General features: G+C 40.5%; 1 protein-coding gene across 3 annotated transcripts in view; it reads right to left on the bottom strand.

Moving 5' to 3' along the window:
• med27.S (mediator complex subunit 27 S homeolog) overlaps positions 1–14,024 on the bottom strand; it is a 148,840-nt gene extending 134,816 nt beyond the window's left edge. For 2 of the 3 annotated variants that reach the window (XR_001932858.2, XM_018232129.2), the window contains exons 1-2: positions 13,771–14,024; positions 12,442–12,586 (exon numbers count right to left, since the gene is read on the bottom strand). Coding sequence is in view for 2 of the 3 variants with exons in the window: in XM_018232129.2 (XP_018087618.1) it covers positions 12,442–12,586; positions 13,771–13,973 (348 nt within the window). In the remaining variant the exon portion in view is untranslated. The remainder of the gene's footprint in view (positions 1–12,441; positions 12,587–13,770) is intronic. The other variant, NM_001096271.1, reaches the window with a different exon arrangement.
• Between the last annotated feature and the right edge of the window lie 4,950 nt (positions 14,025–18,974).

Below are 18,974 nucleotides of genomic sequence, written 5' to 3'. Positions count from 1 at the left end.
TAACTAGGACATCAAGTGGCCCTTCTCCCAAATTGTCAACCTAAGTGCCTTTTAAGATAGGCTTTCAGGTTTATCAAAGGATAAATGGAAAATCTACCAAATTCTCATTCTAACCGGCTTTCAATCTGGTATTTCAGGCATATCTAGAAGAGCAAATGGCCATTATCCCAAATTCTCAACCTAAATGTCCTTTAAGATAGGCTTTCAGGTTTATCAAGGAGGACAAATTGCCATTTCCCCAAATTTTCATTCTAATCGGCTTTCAATCTGGGATTTCAAGTGTATCTAGGAGAGCAATGTCAGGCCCGAAGGCGCAGTTGCAGTGTGGACCAAGGAGGAAGTGGTGGAAGCCAAGGTTCGAGGTACAAGGGGTTGAGCAAAAGAGTTGTCAGTTCAAGCAAGGTCGGTGCAGGCGGCAATCAGACGTGGTCAAGAAACAGGCTGGAGTCAGTTCAGGCGGCAAGACAGACGTAATCGGAATTCAGGCAAGGAGTCGTAAACAGGAATCAATCAATGCAGATAACACCCAGGAACTTAACAGGAGTAAGACCTATAATCGGGCGCAGAGTGGAGCATCAGACGTCCTAAAATAGGCAGAGTTTGGCGCCAAAACGTGAATCACGACGTCATGCGCCATGCGCCAATTGCGTGCTGACGCTGCACGTTTTTTGACGCAAGCGTCAATACGCAGCGTCAAGTTTGACGCATTCGCGTCATGTTTGACGCATTCGCGTCAACACTGCGCGCGGATCGACGCGCTGGCGTCCGTCGACCGCGTGGTCCCCTCTGGGCACCGCAATTTTGGATTTGGCGGCCCTTCTGGACGTGGCGTCCGACATTGTCCCTTACAAGCAAATGGTCATTCTCCCAAATTCTCACCCTAATTGGCCTTTAAGTTAGGCTTCAAGTTTATCAAAGAGTACAAGAGTACATGGCCATTCTCCCCAACTCTTACTCTAACCGGCTTTCAATCTTTGATTTCAGGTGTATCTAGGAGAGCAAATGGCCATTCTCCCCAATTCTTATTCTAACCGGCTTTCAATCTGTGATTTCAAGTGCATCTAGGAGAGCAAATGGCCATTCTTCCAAATTCTCTCTTAACTGCCCTTTAAATGGGCTTTAATGTGTATATGGAGAGCAAACAGGCTTTCTCTCCAAATCTCACCCTAATTGACCTTTAAGATAGGATTTCAGCTAGGAAAGCAAATAGGTATACAGGTGAAATTTTGCTTTAACTAGTATTAAGTTATTTATCCACCCCCCCCCCTCCCCTTTTTTGGGTGAGCAGCCCCACAGTTTAGGAACTGTCTTCAATATTGACATTATGGCAGCTCTCATCCGTTTGTATAAATGCCATAGAAAAATAGAATAATGTTTTGACCACTCAATTAAACAGTAGTAAGGAAACAATACAGCACCCTTAACAAAGGTCTCCTCCATTCAAGGTGGGAAAGTTAAACCAATGGCCCAAGTATTAAGTATCAGGTTAAACATTTTATGGAGGTTTACTGCCTTTAAAACCCAGTATTTGTAGCTAATCAATATCAGGCTATTGACATCCTTTAGCTGCTCAATTGATTGGACTTGGAGAGAGAGCAAGATAACATCAGCAGACCCATCTGCAAAAGGAGGTTAAAATAAAAGACAGAAATATTACATATATTAAAAATAACAATGCTAAAACTGTACGGATTAGAAGCTGAGAGGAATCACAACCTACTGTCTGCAAGCAGAGATTTCCAGATTACACAGGGGAGTACTTGTCAAATGTGGAAAGCAGGCTTATTTGTTCATAAATAATAAATCAATGATTTACTAGCAGAAATAATCATTTATTATAATTAGAATATATAACCTATTACTTAGCAATTCATTTTGACTAATATTTTTTTTCATGTTACAGAGATTTAAAGGGCAGACCCCCTTGAAATGATGTGATGATCTGAGACACTTTGCAGTTGGTCGTCTTTTGATTTTTATTGAAGTTTCTTTTATTATTAACCTTCCTGTCTTTCTCCAGTTTGGTAATTAAAATGCTATCTGGTGGCATTTGAGACTAATACAACCATCATTCGAGTTAAATATTCTCTTTTTGATCTTCCAGTCAACTGAGATGGAGCAGAGCCGGGCCAAGTGGTATTTGTGTCCAAGGTACACATTGCCACACATTGTCCACACAGCAGCTGAATTAAATCCCCCATTCCACCCCTACTGCTCATCTGTAAGATTCAGGTCATTGCCACTTAATACAAAGATGGGGGGCAGACTTCATTGCAGAAATCTATGCCCGTCCATTACAAATGGCTTGGGATGAAAGATAGCCAGAGGAAGAATGATGGTGCATTGACATATAATTGAAATTGTTTACCAATGTCCCACTGGCCCTCCTGCATCTCAAGGGCTCTGTGCATCTTGGTGGTAGCCCAGCATCAAAGTGTTTGCCTCTCTATATGATCCTGCTGCAGTACATAATAAGTATGGTCTTGAGCAAGGGCTAAGCAGGGCTATATATTGGGCACAGACCCAGAAGCTCCACTCCCTCCCTATGGCTATTGGGGCATGCACACAAAGGGTTAAACTTCTGCTTAGTGACTAGGGTTAATAGGAACTAGGGATGCACAGAATCCACTATTTGGGATTCGGCCAAATCCTTGAATCCTTCGTGAAAGGTTCAGCCGAATACTGAACCGAATCTGAATCCTAATTTGCATTGCAAATTAGGGGCGGGGAAGGAAAAAGTGGAACAAGGATTCGGGCCAAATCCAAATTCTACTGAAAAAGGCAGAATTCTGTCTGAATCCCGAACCGAATCCTGGATTCGGTGCATCCCTAATAGTAACCTATCTACTAAAGATCATTGTTTTAAATTAAAAAAAAAAAATGAAAAAGAAAGACAAGTGCAGGCTGTCTAAGCATACTACTGCCAACATTTTAAAGAGAACTTTCCCTTTAAAGTGTGCAGTGATTAGATTAGAAGCAAATCGCCTAATGCAGAAGTAAAGTCAGGAATAAAGAGGGAACTAAGTTAGGTGAAGATGAATTTATATTAGGAATGCACCGAATCCACTTTTATGGATTCGGCCGAACCCCCGAATCCTTCGCAAAAGATTCGGCCAAATACCGAACCGATTCCGAACCCTAATTTGCATATGCAAATTAGGGGTGGGAAGGGAAAAACATTTTTTACTTCCTTGTTTTCTTACAAAAAGTCACGCTATTTCCCGCCCTGCTACAAATTTACATATGAAAATTAGGATTCGTATTCGGTTCGGCCGGGCAGAAGGATTCGGCCGATTCCTGCTGAAAAAGGTTGAATCCTGGCCGAATCCTGGATTCGGTGCATCCCTAATTTATATATACATTTTTTTTTAATCAACACGCCGTCAGTTATTTTTAATCGGTGTGAATGCCAGTAGGAAAAAAAATGCTCTATCCACACTAGCATCTCTATAGAGCATCAACCAATCAAAGACACAGGAGACTTCATGCAAATGATTTTTCCTGGGGCAAACTTAACACATCTAGATAAACCATAACTAAATCATAAAAGGTTTCCAAGGTATCGTCAAAGGCGCAGGAAACACACTTAGTGAAACTTGAAAATGACACTTCAAGGACGAACCAAGTGCTGAAAGAAGAAGTCTATTTTTGGGAATGAAGGATTAGACCATGAAAGGATCCAAAGTGCCTCTTTTATGATCTCTTGCCTTCTGTTGGAAGATGTTGGAGTTCTAACTATCCGTGTAAAGAATCTCAGCACAAGGACATTATGAGTCACCACCTACAGTCCTACTTTGTGGCAAAAGTTTGGGGAAGACCCTTTCCTTTTCAGTACAAAGTCCGGTCCTTAAAGAATGGATTTTGGTGAGATGGGAGATTAATTTGACTGACCGCCATAGAGACCTAGTCTCAACTCAATGGATCACCTGTTGGTTGAACTTTAACTTCAACTTCATGTCAGGCCTGACCCTCAAAATCATTGCCCAACCTCCAACAATGCTCTAAAAAGTAGAAAATCCCCAACCTTTGCAGAAATCCATCCCAGAAGAGAAGGAGCTGTTGTAGCAGCATAAAAAGGACCAATTTTAATTTAATCCCCTCTGAACAGGCAGGTGTCCAGATACTTTTGTCCTTTAAGGAATGTCACGTGGTGGCCTGCCCACTGGTGGAGAAACCACCAATCCAATGCCATCTTCCCCATGTTCTGTGAACGAAGACAGACACAGTATCTGCCTGTCAGGGCTCACATGGGGTAGATATTGGCCCTAAAATGTGCAACTGTACATTTACGGCTGAAATTGCAGCAGATCAGTGGTTTACGAGATTCACATGGCCTGTGAGCACTAATCAGGACTTGATCTGCCTGTCAGTGCTCACACAAAGTGGATTTTGGCCCAAATACATGGAACTGTGCCTTTTTGGGCCACAATGGAAGTGTATTAGTGGCTTCTCCACTGGCATAACCACCAAATAATTATTTTTGTGAGCCATCTTGGAGGGAACCCCAGGCCTTGGCATGTCACAGAGTTTCCACGAACTGAACACAATTCTGCAGGTACAGGCTATAAATTGGACCTTAGAATGTAAAGAGAGATACTATAACATTAAGGCAGCCCAGGCACTCCTCTGTACTATACAGTAAAAAATGATATTTAAGGTTCCGGTAGTCCGCTTCCTCTGCCGGTTAAATGTTGTCTTTTCTCCCTCAGATGTAATTGCCGGCGTCTCGACTGCCGCGTGTAACCCTGGGCGCCTGTGGATGATGCGCTGGCAATTACATCTTACCGATTGCCTGGAGGACCCGAAAAGCGGTGAAGTGGTGACTTTAAGTATTTTATGCAAGGTTTAATATTAACACTGTAAGTGCAATTTTAATTTTTCTACCGATTAAAATGGTAATGGTTTTACACTATGTCAGTGCGTTCTTATAGAGCAGTGGAGTTTGGAGCTGCATGGAAAGGCTACTGCTAAACATTTCCTTAATGCTCATTTCTTTCTAAACGTTTGTGAGTACCCCACCATTTAATTCACTACACTGCACGGATCAAAGTAGTGTAATAAGTTGCACACAGATGAAATACCGTATATACCCGAGTATAAGCCGAGTTTTTCAGCATCCAAAATGTGCTGAAAAAGTCTACCTCGGCTTATACTCGGGTCAGCGGTACCCGACCCGAGTAGCTGAGATTGCAGTCACTTTTAATCATTCCTATACCAACAGTTCACTTGGGGAGAGACTGCAATATCCCACAATGCCCTCTGTTGTAAAGAATAACAGTGCGCCCTCTGTTGGTTATATGAAACAATAACAGTGACTGCAATATCACACAGCGCCATCTGTTGGTTATATGAAAGAATAACAGTGACTGCAATATCACACAGCGCCATCTGTTGGTTATATGAAAGAATAACAGTGATTGCAATATCACACAACGCCATCTGTTGGTTATATGAAAGAATAACAGTGACTGCAATATCACACAGCACCCTCTGTTGGTTATATGAAAGAATAACAGTGCGCCCTCTGTTGGTTATATGAAAGAATAACAGTGACTGCAAAATCACACAGCGCCATCTGTTGGTTGTATGAAAGAATAACAGTGCGCCCTCTGTTGGTTATATGAAAGATTAACAGTGACTGCAATATCACACAGCGCCCTCTGTTGGTTATATTAAAGAATAATAGTGACTGCAATATCACACAGCACCCTCTGTTGGTTATATGAAAGAATAACAGTGCGCCCTCTGTTGGTTATATGAAAGAATAACAGTGACTGCAAAATCACACAGCGCCATCTGTTGGTTGTATGAAAGAATAACAGTGCGCCCTCTGTTGGTTATATGAAAGATTAACAGTGACTGCAATATCACACAGTGCCCTCTGTTGGTTATATTAAAGAATAACAGTGACTGCAATATCACACAGCACCCTCTGTTGGTTATATGAAAGAATAACAGTGACTGCAATATCACACAGCGCCATCTGTTGGTTATATGAAAGAATAACAGTCACTGCAATATCACACAGCGCCATCTGTTGGTTATATGGAAGAATAACAGTGACTGCAATATCACACAGTGCCCTCTGCACATGGTAGTGGGACAGTGGGACAATGCACACAGTAATCCGTTTGGCAATTTTCTGTCACCATCAACTTTGCAAAGAAGTCCGGTTGATCGCTGGGGGGTCACTTTGGCAGAATGTGCGCTGCTGGGAGACAGGGCTGTAGTTGTGTCTAGGCTTATACTAGAGTCAATAAGTTTTCCCAGTTTTCGTAGGTAAAATTAGGTACCTCGGCTTATACTCGGGTCGGCTTATACTCGAGTATATACGGTAAGCGGAATTTAAGGGGCACCCAATTAGCAATATTTGAATCTCACTAAGCGGTGTATCGAAAATATTAATAAATACTACACTATAATGGAATTATTTATTTTGTTTCCTTGTTTGTCCATCTTTGTGCTATTGAGTGCTGTTTTTTTCAAACATTTATTGGATTTTACACCTCTGTACTAGTCACAGCCCTGTAGGAACAGCCCCCTAAGTTTGCTCATAGCCTATACAGAGTTACAATAAAACTATGGCAGCATAGGTATTCCCCTGTACTAAGCACAATTCAGCAGGAATAGTCCGCTAAGTTAGCTCATAGCCTGTACAGAGAGATTCCATAAAACTATGCTAGCATAGGTATTCCCCTGTACTAAGCACAATTCAGCAGGAACAGTCCCCTAAATTTCCTCGTAGCATGTTCAGAGAGATCCCATAAAACTACGGCAGCATAGGCACTCCCTTTTACTAAGCACAATTTCAGCAGGAACAACTTCCTAAGTTTGCTCATAGTCTGTACAGAGAGATACTAAAATGGATTAACTTTACTAAGCAGAATTAAGAAGAAAACATTATTGTACAGCAGACTGCTCTTGATACCAAAACACTGGATTACTGGAAATTCCCAAATGGCATCATTAGCAAACACCTCTGAGGGACAGATTGACTAATTCTCCTTGTAGTGATGTTCCCATGAAGGTTACATTTCTTGAGATTTACTTGCCCTTTAAGACATGGCCTTCTTGATCTTTGACCTATTTATTTTTCCCTAAGCAGAGCGACTCTCACTTGGTTACTCAAAATCAGAAGAGCAGGAAAAAGAGAAATGTCCTTATCTTAGCTCATCAAATATAAACGTGCAGGCCGCCCAGGGAGGGGGGACACAATAATTAAGAAAAAAAGGAACAACAAAAAACAGCTACCACTTACTTCTGCACCTACATGGGGAACCGACGGCACAGAAACAAGGCAAAGCGAGGAAGTGGGTGTAAATGCTTATTCAGCTACAGCTAAAGCTTACTAAGTGTTCCAAACTTCTGTTACATTCACATTACTGAAAGGAGTGGTTCTCCTTAAGATTAACTTTTAGTATGTTACAGAATGGCTCATTCTAAGCAACTTTTCATTTGGTCTTCATTATTTATTTTTCATAGTTTTTTTTTAAATTATTTGCCTTCTTCTTCGGACTCTTTCCAGCTTTCAAATGAGAGTCACAATAAAACTATGGCAGCATAGGTATTCCCCTGTACTAAGCACAATTCAGCAGGAATAGTCCGCTAAGTTAGCTCATAGCCTGTACAGAGAGATTCCATAAAACTATGCTAGCATAGGTATTCCCCTGTACTAAGCACAATTCAGCAGGAACAGTCCCCTAAATTTCCTCGTAGCATGTTCAGAGAGATCCCATAAAACTACGGCAGCATAGGCACTCCCTTTTACTAAGCACAATTTCAGCAGGAACAACTTCCTAAGTTTGCTCATAGTCTGTACAGAGAGATACTAAAATGGATTAACTTTACTAAGCAGAATTAAGAAGAAAACATTATTGTACAGCAGACTGCTCTTGATACCAAAACACTGGATTACTGGAAATTCCCAAATGGCATCATTAGCAAACACCTCTGAGGGACAGATTGACTAATTCTCCTTGTAGTGATGTTCCCATGAAGGTTACATTTCTTGAGATTTACTTGCCCTTTAAGACATGGCCTTCTTGATCTTTGACCTATTTATTTTTCCCTAAGCAGAGCGACTCTCACTTGGTTACTCAAAATCAGAAGAGCAGGAAAAAGAGAAATGTCCTTATCTTAGCTCATCAAATATAAACGTGCAGGCCGCCCAGGGAGGGGGGACACAATAATTAAGAAAAAAAGGAACAACAAAAAACAGCTACCACTTACTTCTGCACCTACATGGGGAACCGACGGCACAGAAACAAGGCAAAGCGAGGAAGTGGGTGTAAATGCTTATTCAGCTACAGCTAAAGCTTACTAAGTGTTCCAAACTTCTGTTACATTCACATTACTGAAAGGAGTGGTTCTCCTTAAGATTAACTTTTAGTATGTTACAGAATGGCTCATTCTAAGCAACTTTTCATTTGGTCTTCATTATTTATTTTTCATAGTTTTTTTTTAAATTATTTGCCTTCTTCTTCGGACTCTTTCCAGCTTTCAAATGAGAGTCACTGACCCCATCTATAAACAAAAGCTCTGTAAGGCTACGCATTTATTGTTATTGCTACTTTTTATTCCTCATCTCTCTATTCAGGTATCTCCTAATTATATTCCAGTCTCTTATTGAAAGCAGTGCATAGTTGCTAGGGTAATTTAGACCCTAGCAACCACATTGATGAAATTGCAAACTGGAGAGCTGCTGAATAAAAAGCTCAAAAACCACAAATAATAAAAATGAAAACCAATTGCAAATTGAATATCCCTGTCTACATCATACTAAAAGTTAACGCAAAGGTGAACAACCCCTTTAAAGGGGATTTAAACCCCCAAAAAAAGCTAAATGTTGCAAAACAAAAAAATGTTAATCTAAGCAGCTTTCCAATAATCATTCATTACACATTTTCAACAGTTATATTGCCACTGAAAGCAACACCTGCCAGTGGTTCTGCACTACAGGTTCTGACTGTTGAAAGAATGCAGCAGAAAGTGCTATCAAAACACGATTACATGCTTCCCACGATGCCTTACATGCTTTTTCACGTCTTGATAGCTTCTGCTACATTGTTTCAGTGGCCGTAACCAACAGTAACTGCAGTGAACAGAAAGGGGTACATATTGCTGTCAATAGCAATCACATACGAATAACCCCTTTAACTCTAAAGACTAATTGGATTCTTTGTTAAGGTCCCCATAGACGCAAAGATCTTTCGTTGGTGAGCGATCGATTTCAGTGCAATCCGACCAATCCGTCAAATTATCGTGAAGTTAGTGGGAATCGAACGATTGAGCATCTTGCAATTTTTCGTCCAACATCTGTCAGAAAATTGATGAGCCAGGTTAAAATTTAACTGTAGTATGTTTTGCTCAAACGCATTCAGGCTCCCCACACTGACGCTCACCCTGCAACTACAGGATCTGGTCTGTCCATGGCTTTGGAAGCAGCAGAGGACTCAATGAATAGTTGAACTTTTTTATGAGCTAAGAGAATCCAGCCTGAAGGTCATTTAAGGGGAGATATGGTGTGAGTGCTTATTTGTGCCCTGGGTACCCCTGGAATTATAGCAGGATGACTGTTGCCCCAATGTTTCTGTATATCTGTCACCTTGTGATGAGTTAAGGGGGCCCAGCCAGGAAATCGAAAAATGATTGTATCTCCACTGCATCCAAAGTGTTTTTGAACCAATGTGGGTGTGGTTGGACAGCATGCCGCCCCCCTAAAATCCTGCCGCCCTAGGTGGCCTTTCCACAAATCCGGGCCTGCCTGGAACTATAGCAGGATAACTGTTCAGCAATGTTTCCTCCACTGACAGCTTAGGAGTGATTTTAGCCACAAACAGCTAACAGAGACTGTGCGATGCAGCCCTGGTGCAACAGCTTAGCCTGACATAGGGACAGCCCCCAACTAACACATATCTATATGACTGCATCTGCATTTCTGGAAACAGATAGCTGGTACCATTTATTTTCTGATGTAATGTACAACATAGCAAAACGCTGTCAAGATTTAATACCCGCTTGATGTATCCTGGATAAAACATGAAGCGTCTAGACAGTCCAAGTGACTTTCTGCACACAAACCAGCAGAGAAAAAAAAACACTTTCAATTTAAAAATGTAAAGACTGAAAAATGATAAGACAATTTATAAAGATGACACCTGTTTTTGCGGCAACCCAGGCAGCCCAATAAATCAATCAGGAAGTCTCTCTTTAGCAGATTACTTCAGTAAGTAAAATAAATATATAAAGAAAGGGAAGACCGGAGACTGTCAGTGAGTGCATGCACTACTGCACTACAGTTCATCAAGAGCTGGGTAGCCACAGGGCTAAAGATTCCTGGGAGAGAATACTGGAATACATTTCATACAGACAAAGGCGAATTTAAAAACAGGCACACTTCTTTGCTTTTCTGCAGTGCTGTGCATAGAATACCATTTCCCCCTTGTCTCTCTAAACATGAAGTCAAAACTGGGTTCAAATATACAGAACAAGAGTGTATTGATCAATGGATGTTCTCTAGCCTCATGCTTTAGCTGTAAGGCACCTTCTTTAGCTCTTTAATCTAAATTATAATTTAGGTGCCTGAAGTATTGGCTGGATTAAAACAGCACACAACTGCTCTAAGAACCTATGGGTCCTTCATTGTGTGTCAGGGAACGTGTGGCACGGCCAAAAAAGAGCCTGACATACCTTGCTGCATGCAATGTGTTTTACAGGTGGAAATTCAAATGAAAGCATTACCTCGCCAGTAGGAGAGGAGATCTGATGACTGGCAATGAAGCACCCCATCTGTTAGAGCCCTTAAGCTGGCCATAGACGCAAAGATCCGATCGTAATAATCAACGTACGATCAGACTTTCCCATCTCCCGACCCTCCACTAACCATTCAGATCAAAGTCTTTACCATTCCGATCAAATAAGAACAGATCACCCAATGTTCTGCCCCTGACAGCAATCGTACGATACTTATGTCTGACAACACTAGTGACAGTCTCCCTCTGAAAATCGTACGATCGGCAATACACGCAGAGATATTATCGTCAGGCGACAGAAATTTTCTAACCTGTCCGATCGACCAAACGACCGATCTCCGACGGACGAAAAATGTCGGGACTCTCCACACATGGTCCGAAAATCGTACGAATCCACGATTCGTACGATCGGATCTTTGCGTCTATGGCCAGTTTAAGAGAGGGGACAGTCTCAAAGTCTGGGAAGCACTGCCTAGATTTTTTTAAGTGAGTTTAGTATTTACTATTATGTGTTATTTGCCACAGCAGCTCTAGTACAGGAGAATATGTATGCTAGCACTGTGATATGGCACCTCTCTATACAGGCTATGAGCAAACTTAGGGGGGTATTCCTGCTGAATTGTGCTTAGTACAGGGGAATACATATGCGGCCATAGTTTTATGGTATCTCTCTGTACAGGCTATGAGCAAACTTAGGGGGGCTCTTCCTGCTGAATTGTGCTTAGTACAAGGGAATACCTACACTGGCATTTATTTATAGCATATTTATATTTTTATAGCATCTCTCTGTATGTGCAGGATTTGAGCAAACTTTGGTGGCTTAGTGCTTAGGACAGGGAAACACCTATGTTGGAATACTTTTAAAGCAATTCCCATAAAAGGCCGTAGCCTGTTGTGGTGGATACTCTCTGAAATATTCATATAATAATCAGCAACACTTAGCAACAATGACATGTGCTTCCACTACAGCATTCTACAAGCAGATTTCCTGTCCAAGGATCATAAGCATTATCCAGTAACCGAGCCTGAGAATAACAGAATTTTAGGCAAGAATGAAACAGAGTTCAGACTTAGTCTTAGGCTAGTGTCATAACAAAAAGAAAAAGCTCACCCACTATCTTCTGCCCATTTCTCATATGACAGCATGGCATCCATCTGACTTACATGTCATTCATTGCAAAAATGTCATTATATTTTACAGATGCTCCCCCCTTTAAATAGTATAGAAGCTATAGGGTTAGAGGTTCGTAAGACCAAATCATTTTGCAATCTGGCCTCATGTCCAAACTACCACGAGAAAACAAAGATAAGTGGCCAATGAGTGTCATGGGAAGTTAATTTCATAGTTGTCAGGAATAGATTGTTGTGGTACCATGGCAGTAAAAATGACAATACAAAGCAAGGGTATGCAACAGGAGGCCCACAGAGCCAGATATTTTGAATAAAATACATTTTTATGCCCCCAGCACCCAGACAAATTTGTATGGCAATCCAGTCTCAACACGTGAAATAGCGGGCAATTGTGATCTTTATGTAATGTTTACAAGTTGTTTTTTAACAAGCCTAAAGAAATGGTGATCCAAAAAGATCCCTTATCCAGAAGGCACCAACCATTCCAGACAAGAAATCCCTTACCCATTCACAGTGAAATACTGATCTTTATTGAAACAATTGAGAGCTTCAACCTTACCTTGTTTGACCACTTGTAGGCCTGAAGGAGCTGGCTGTATAGAGGGGTCTTATCGTGAACAGGATCTAGGCTCAGCAGTCCACTGTTATGAAGGGGGAGGTTTTCAGAAGGTTTTCCAACTAAATTGCTGAGACGTTCCAGCTCACTGAAAAGGTTACAAAAACATAACTAACAAAACATCTAAGAACCCAGAAGACTGCAATGTCAAGGTGGTGAGGGATATCCTGGCTTTTACAATAAAAATAACACAATGTAAATCTTGCGTATTAACACAAAAACATTCACACAGCAGGGACCATTTATGAAATCCCCTGCACCACTGCTACAGCATTAATGGTCAAAGTCAAACTCTTCGCAGTTACAGAGCAGAAGATTTGTGTGCAACAACTTTTGCTTACCACTTTCCAGGGTTTTGTTGCACCTTTTAAATTCTTAAACTATACCTTTATATTGTACTGTCTAAGCCTCTATGGGAATCAATATGGCACCTCCTCCCATATGTATAAATACAAACATACAGAGGAGGAATGTTCTGGACACACAATAAGCTGTACCCTCATACTGCACTGTCTAAGGGAAACAATTTGGCACCTCCCTCCTCCCATATGTATAAATACAAATATACAGGGAAGGAATGTCGGGGCACGCAATAAGCTATACCCTCACACTGTACTGTCTAAGGGAATCAATGGCACCTCCTACCCATATGTATAAATACAAATATACAGAGAAGGAATGTTCTGGGCACACAATAAGCTGTACCCTCATACTGTACTGTCTAAGGGAATCAATGGCACCTCCTACCCATATGTATAAATACAAATATACAGAGAAGGAATGTTCTGGGGACACAATAAGCTATACCCTCATACTGTACTGTCTAAGGGAAACAATATGGCACCTCCTCCCATGTGTATAAATACAAATATACAGAGAAGGAATGTTCTGGGCACACCATAAACTATACCCTCATACTGTACTGACTAAGGGAAACAATATGGCACCTACTCCCATGTGTATAAATACAAATATACAGGGAAGGAATGTTCTGGGCACACAATAAGCTATACCCTCATACTGTACAGTCTAAGGGAATCAATGGCACCTCCTACCCATATGTATAAATACAAATATACAGAGAAGGAATGTTCTGGGCACACAATAAGCTGTACCCTCATACTGTAAGGGATTCAATGGCAGTTCCTAACCATATATATAAATACAAATATACAGAGAAGGAATGTCCTGGGCACTCTTCTGCCTCCATGGGTTGTAGTCCAACAGGTGTTACCCCTAACCCCAACACAGCCCCCTCACACATAACATTACTTGAGATCCCCGTTGACACTGTGCAAGTTGTCCTGGAATTCAGAGACAAAGGTCCTCTCCCGGGCCTCCTGGCTCTCCTTATTTTTCATGCCATCCTTCAGGCAATCGAAGACGCGGGTGACGCTGGAACGCAGCGCCTGGATACAATGAATGGCCTGAGAGAAGGCCTCCAGATTCACCCCGACATTCAGAGCATCCACCATCCTGCACAGACAGCTACTGAGAGGTGAGCGGGCGCCTAATGATGACGTCACGCCGCCCTGGGGTCGCCGGGAAATGTAGTGAAAAGGCTTTGTCAGGTTCTGACAAACTTCTGTTGCTTCTCGCAAGTGTTAGTTTCTGAGTTATGAGCAGCTGCTTGTCTACATCTCAACGAAACTAAAGCCAAACTCTAACCCCAGATCAATTTAATAGATATATGATAATATGTCACGATACTGAATGATGATGCTGCAATCAGAACACAGTTATATATGTTATACCTAGCAAGTTAATCCCTTGTTCCATTTGTTGACAATGTTTTTTTCTCTGAAAATTGAAAATAAATAAAAATTTTAAATGAGACAAAAAAAATTAATATATATATGGTTCTACCACAGAATTTTCTTGCAATGGAGAATTTCTATCGTCTGTACCAAAGTTTCTTTATTTGTGACTGTGACGTGTAAAACTGTGACTAAAATTCAGCAGCTGTTTACTTTCTATACTCCAGAGGTGTCCAAACTATTTGCAACGAGGGCCAGATTTGGTGAGGTGAAAATGTGTGGGGGCCAACTATTCAGCCCGACATTCTTTGAACCATTAACATCATTTAACTCATTTAAACAAGGCATCGAGTCGTCAGTACATCTATTGACACCTTCAGCCCTGAAGAAGTATACGAGAGTGGTGCGTCACTACGTGCCAGTACGAATATGTGTGAATATCTGACTTTTTCATTTTCCATTAATTATTTTCCTTTTATAGAGTTCTAGAGCCCAAATGAAGAATATGAATTATCTGAAGCCCCCTTTGGAAACTGCACCTAAAACAGAATGATGTTATGTCTCTAGACATCAGAGCAAAGGAGGAAACACACTGAAATGGGATCCAGGACTTGGATTGTATAAAAATAACTGGTATGTAGAAGGAGTAATTTATCTGAAAACTTTGCAATATATATCAATGAAGCAGTTTTAATAACTGGGAGTGTAACAATTGACACCTTCTGTTATGTATTTGCTTTTTCTGTAAAGGATCAGTAACACCAAAAACCAAAAGCTTATAATATACTGTTAGCATGCACTGGTAAAAGCTTTGTGTTTGCCTCAGAAAGACTACTGTGCTGTCTAGCTGGTGTGTAGCCATGGGGGCAGCCATTCAAGCTGGAAAAAAAGGAGAAAAGGCACAGGTTACATAGCATATAACAGAAAATCCCTGTCCAATACAATGGTGTTTTATCTTTATCTGCTATGTAACCTTTGCCTTTTCTCCTTTTTTACAACTTGAATGGCTGCCCCCATGGCTACACAGCAGCCAGAAAATTAAATATTCTGCATTTTAGCAAGTATCCAGGATTCCTTATAGGACTGCAGTCCAAGCACCTTTTTCAGAATTCAGCTTAATCCATATTAAAGGTCGGATTTTAGTAGTTTTAGAGGTTTTTAAAACCACAACTAAACTCACAAACTCTAAAACCACGATTGTCATTGAATTTATTAAAAGATCTGATTATAAAAAGTACGAACAAAATAAAGTGCTGAACAATGCACTAAAAAATACTAATACCTTGAAAACCTCAAAAAATTAGTGTTTGGATAATTTATTTTGGACAATTTCTAGAAAAAAAAATGTACCAATGAATTTAGAGTGGTCCAATCAGTTTAGCGCAGCTCCCATTGACTTGCCTAAGAGTTTTTCATGGTTTTTACAATTAATAAATCTCCAATTTTTGTGCTTTTTTGAAATATAGGAAATACCACACATTTTTTGAGATTTGTGGAAAAAAATTATTTTCAATTTTTATTAAATGGGCCCTTTAAAGTTATATGAATAACAACTGGAAGTGAAATTTTTTTGTGAACAAACAAGGTCTCAAATTTTAGAAGGAAAATGCCAATTAGGAGTTTATTTCATGCACAAATCTTATGCCGAAATTTTGTGAGATGCTTTTTAAAAATAATTGTTATGAATTTTCTAAAGTTCCTTCATACCCCAAGGATCAGTTGGAGCTTTGTTTAGGCAACATATAAAAAATGAGTGAGCAGAGCTGATCCCAACGTGATGAAAACCAGGAGTTCTTCTTCAAAGGAAACTTGATTTTATCTACAGGATATAAACATCTCACTCGTTACTTTAAATGATAATTCGGATTTGACTACTTCTGGAATAGTGGAATAGAACAGAGTATTGGGAGATTCTGTGGTTAAGCAAGAACTGAAGAACCATTTGTCAAGCAGCTCTGCTTTAAAGCACACAAGGTAGAAAAAAAGTAGGTAGAAATGTGCTATAACCTAAAGGTCACATACATCCTATTAAGCTTTGTTTATACATCATTTATTTTACTTTTAATAGACAGCTGACATGGCTTATTAGTGTAAAGGCATGATCATACCAGGTGAGGGTGGGGGTTATATGACATTCCAAGGACCCCATCTATTGATTGGCTGCTTTAATAAACTTCACATCTGACTGTATCATTTGTCATTCTCTCTGACCTAAGGTTTCATAGATAAAAGGCACAGTGGGACTGATTTTAAACTGGGGGGACATGATGTAATGTGCATAAATATTGTAATGTTTTTTGCACTTTGCACCTTTCTTACACACTTGGAAAATGAAGCATTGAGGGTTGTGTCTGTCTTTGTATGTATTGCTGTCAGCACCAACTCTGCATACTAAAGGGGTGGCACATTGGCTGGACATGGGCTTTCCCCAGCTTTTTTCTTGCTTGTTAATGGGAAATGCAAGGTATAAGACAGCCCTGTACTTCATGCCTGCTCAGGGCAGTGGATCAGTACAGATCTCATGCATCTGTAGTCAATCAGCAGTTTGCATCTTCGCTGGTCAGAGAAGCAATTGTTTTATGTATAAGATCTATGGGATGCAGTTGCTCCCCTGCCCTTAGTAAATGAGCCCTAGTGTATATAATGCTGTTCTGTCATCCAGAGTTTGGGAGAAGTTGTAGCATTGTTTAATCAATTGTTGCATTGTTCAGCAGCTTGTGTAGCTTTCCCCGATGCCTGTAATGCTTTTTTGGTTGTGTCAACCTTGTGTGCATAGAAAGACTTTAGTATAGATACAGTTTTGCGTGTAATATTGCATGTAAGCCACCACAGTGCTTTTCTTGCCAGATCAGGATTAAACATTCTCAACAGCCCAATATTTTTAGCAAGTGATATATCTTCTTTAAACTCAGCTGAACTGCTCAGCTCAATGCATAGTCTATGCACATCCATAAAATGCATTTTTTTCCAAGAGGTTCATTATATTTATAGAACTCATTAGTATCAACTCTCCAAAAGGGGAATTAAATTCCTCCCCATAACTCTTTCACTGCCACAGGGAACTGCTCTGGATTGATCCAGCCTCCCGCTCCCGGCCAGCAATGTGTCAGGCTACTGGTTTAGATTATATATTTAACATTTGTACAGTTTTGATTCTGCATTTTGTTGTTTAAGATCTTTGAAAAATACCCCATTTATCTTCCCCTGTCCTCCTTACTCCCTGCCTCAGAGAGTTTGTTTAGTGCTCTGACAAGGCTTCTGTTAAAAGATTTTAAGATAAAAATGCAGTCCATTCAATCCGGCATAATTATTCATCGTCATATAGTGACAGCGCTGCCTGTAGTCAATTTCAGCATATTTATCTTTTCTGTTATCGATCTTGTTCACCCCGTTGGATGGCAGATGTTTTAGCCATGCACCACGCTGGAAGGGGTGAATGTCATTGTATCTTAAATTATTACTGTGTTGAGCAGATCACAGGCTGTGGTCATGTTAGGCTGTTTAATTGGATGATGTGGCCCTCCAAGATATACATGGACCAACCCCAGTCTGCCCGACGGCTTCAATAGACTTGTTGTAACAAAATGTAATTTTATTAAAAGTTGTTTCTCAAAGGCATGATACATTGAAAAGTTGGCCCTCTCTAACATAAAAAAGGCAAACAGTTGTACAGTCTTATTCAATAACAACCAACTTCATTTACTCTTGAGCACTTATGTTTGCTAATTGGTAAAATTAGAGTCTCTTCAGATGTTTGAAGGAAAAATTTACCTAAATAAACTGGGCACCCCCTTCGCTAATGTTGTGGCCCTTACTGGTGCATTTATTCCATAGAAATATTTGGGACATTTGGTTAATTAATGCTAACATGGAGTTGGAGAGTATCCCATCAGTGAGATTTCTATGGAATGTACTCAGCGCCCCAGTCTACAGCTTGGGGATTTGACTCACCCAGTGTATTGGATCCCCCAGTATGATAGCCTTTGCTTCTCTTTTTATATGCATGTGAGTTCTGAGTTCAGTTTTCTTTTTTCCGGGTCCGCCAGTTTCGTTTGTATGCGCCTCCCAGGACGCAGAAGAAAAGATGGAAAAAGTCGAAGATGATGATGATTAGAAACGTCTACAGAAATACCCCAGGCCAGTGCCATGTTTAGGGAAGCAGAGCAGTGGCCTGCGGTATCAGGTAAGCTATTATAATCAGTGGAAGAATCCTAACATATTGGCACCCCCAGTTATTATACATTCAGTTCCCCATTAAAGGTTAACTGCAACACAACAGCCTTTTCACTTTACTGCACATCCACTGCAGTTTTATGCTAACAGAAGCACTGGCTTGGGGTATCAGGTAAGCTATTGTATTCACTGGGGGAAGCACTGGCAACATCAGTTTATACCTTTAGTTCTCCTTTAAAAGGTACGTGTAATTTAATTTTTTTAAGTATTGTGTATAGATGGTATTCGAAGAAGATGTGAAATTTGTCTTTGATTTTATTCTTTGTGATTTTTTGATTAAAGTTTTGCTCTACACCCACTTCAGAATTTAAACTACTATCTCTTAGCTAGCAACTAGGCAGCAGTGTAATGACAGACTGGTGAATGAAAGACTGATGAATAAGAGGCATTGTTTATCGGTTACATCAGTCCCTGTCCCAATGAGACTTACAATCTAAGGTCCATACTCCACATGGAGGTGTTTCTAGGGTGTGAGAGGAAAGCAGA

This window comes from Xenopus laevis, chromosome 8S, assembly GCF_017654675.1.
Source record: "Xenopus laevis strain J_2021 chromosome 8S, Xenopus_laevis_v10.1, whole genome shotgun sequence".
In the NCBI taxonomy this organism is placed as follows: domain Eukaryota; kingdom Metazoa; phylum Chordata; class Amphibia; order Anura; family Pipidae; genus Xenopus; species Xenopus laevis.
The sequence above is the reverse complement of the archived record's forward strand: the minus strand, read 5'-3'. Positions and strand labels throughout refer to the sequence as shown.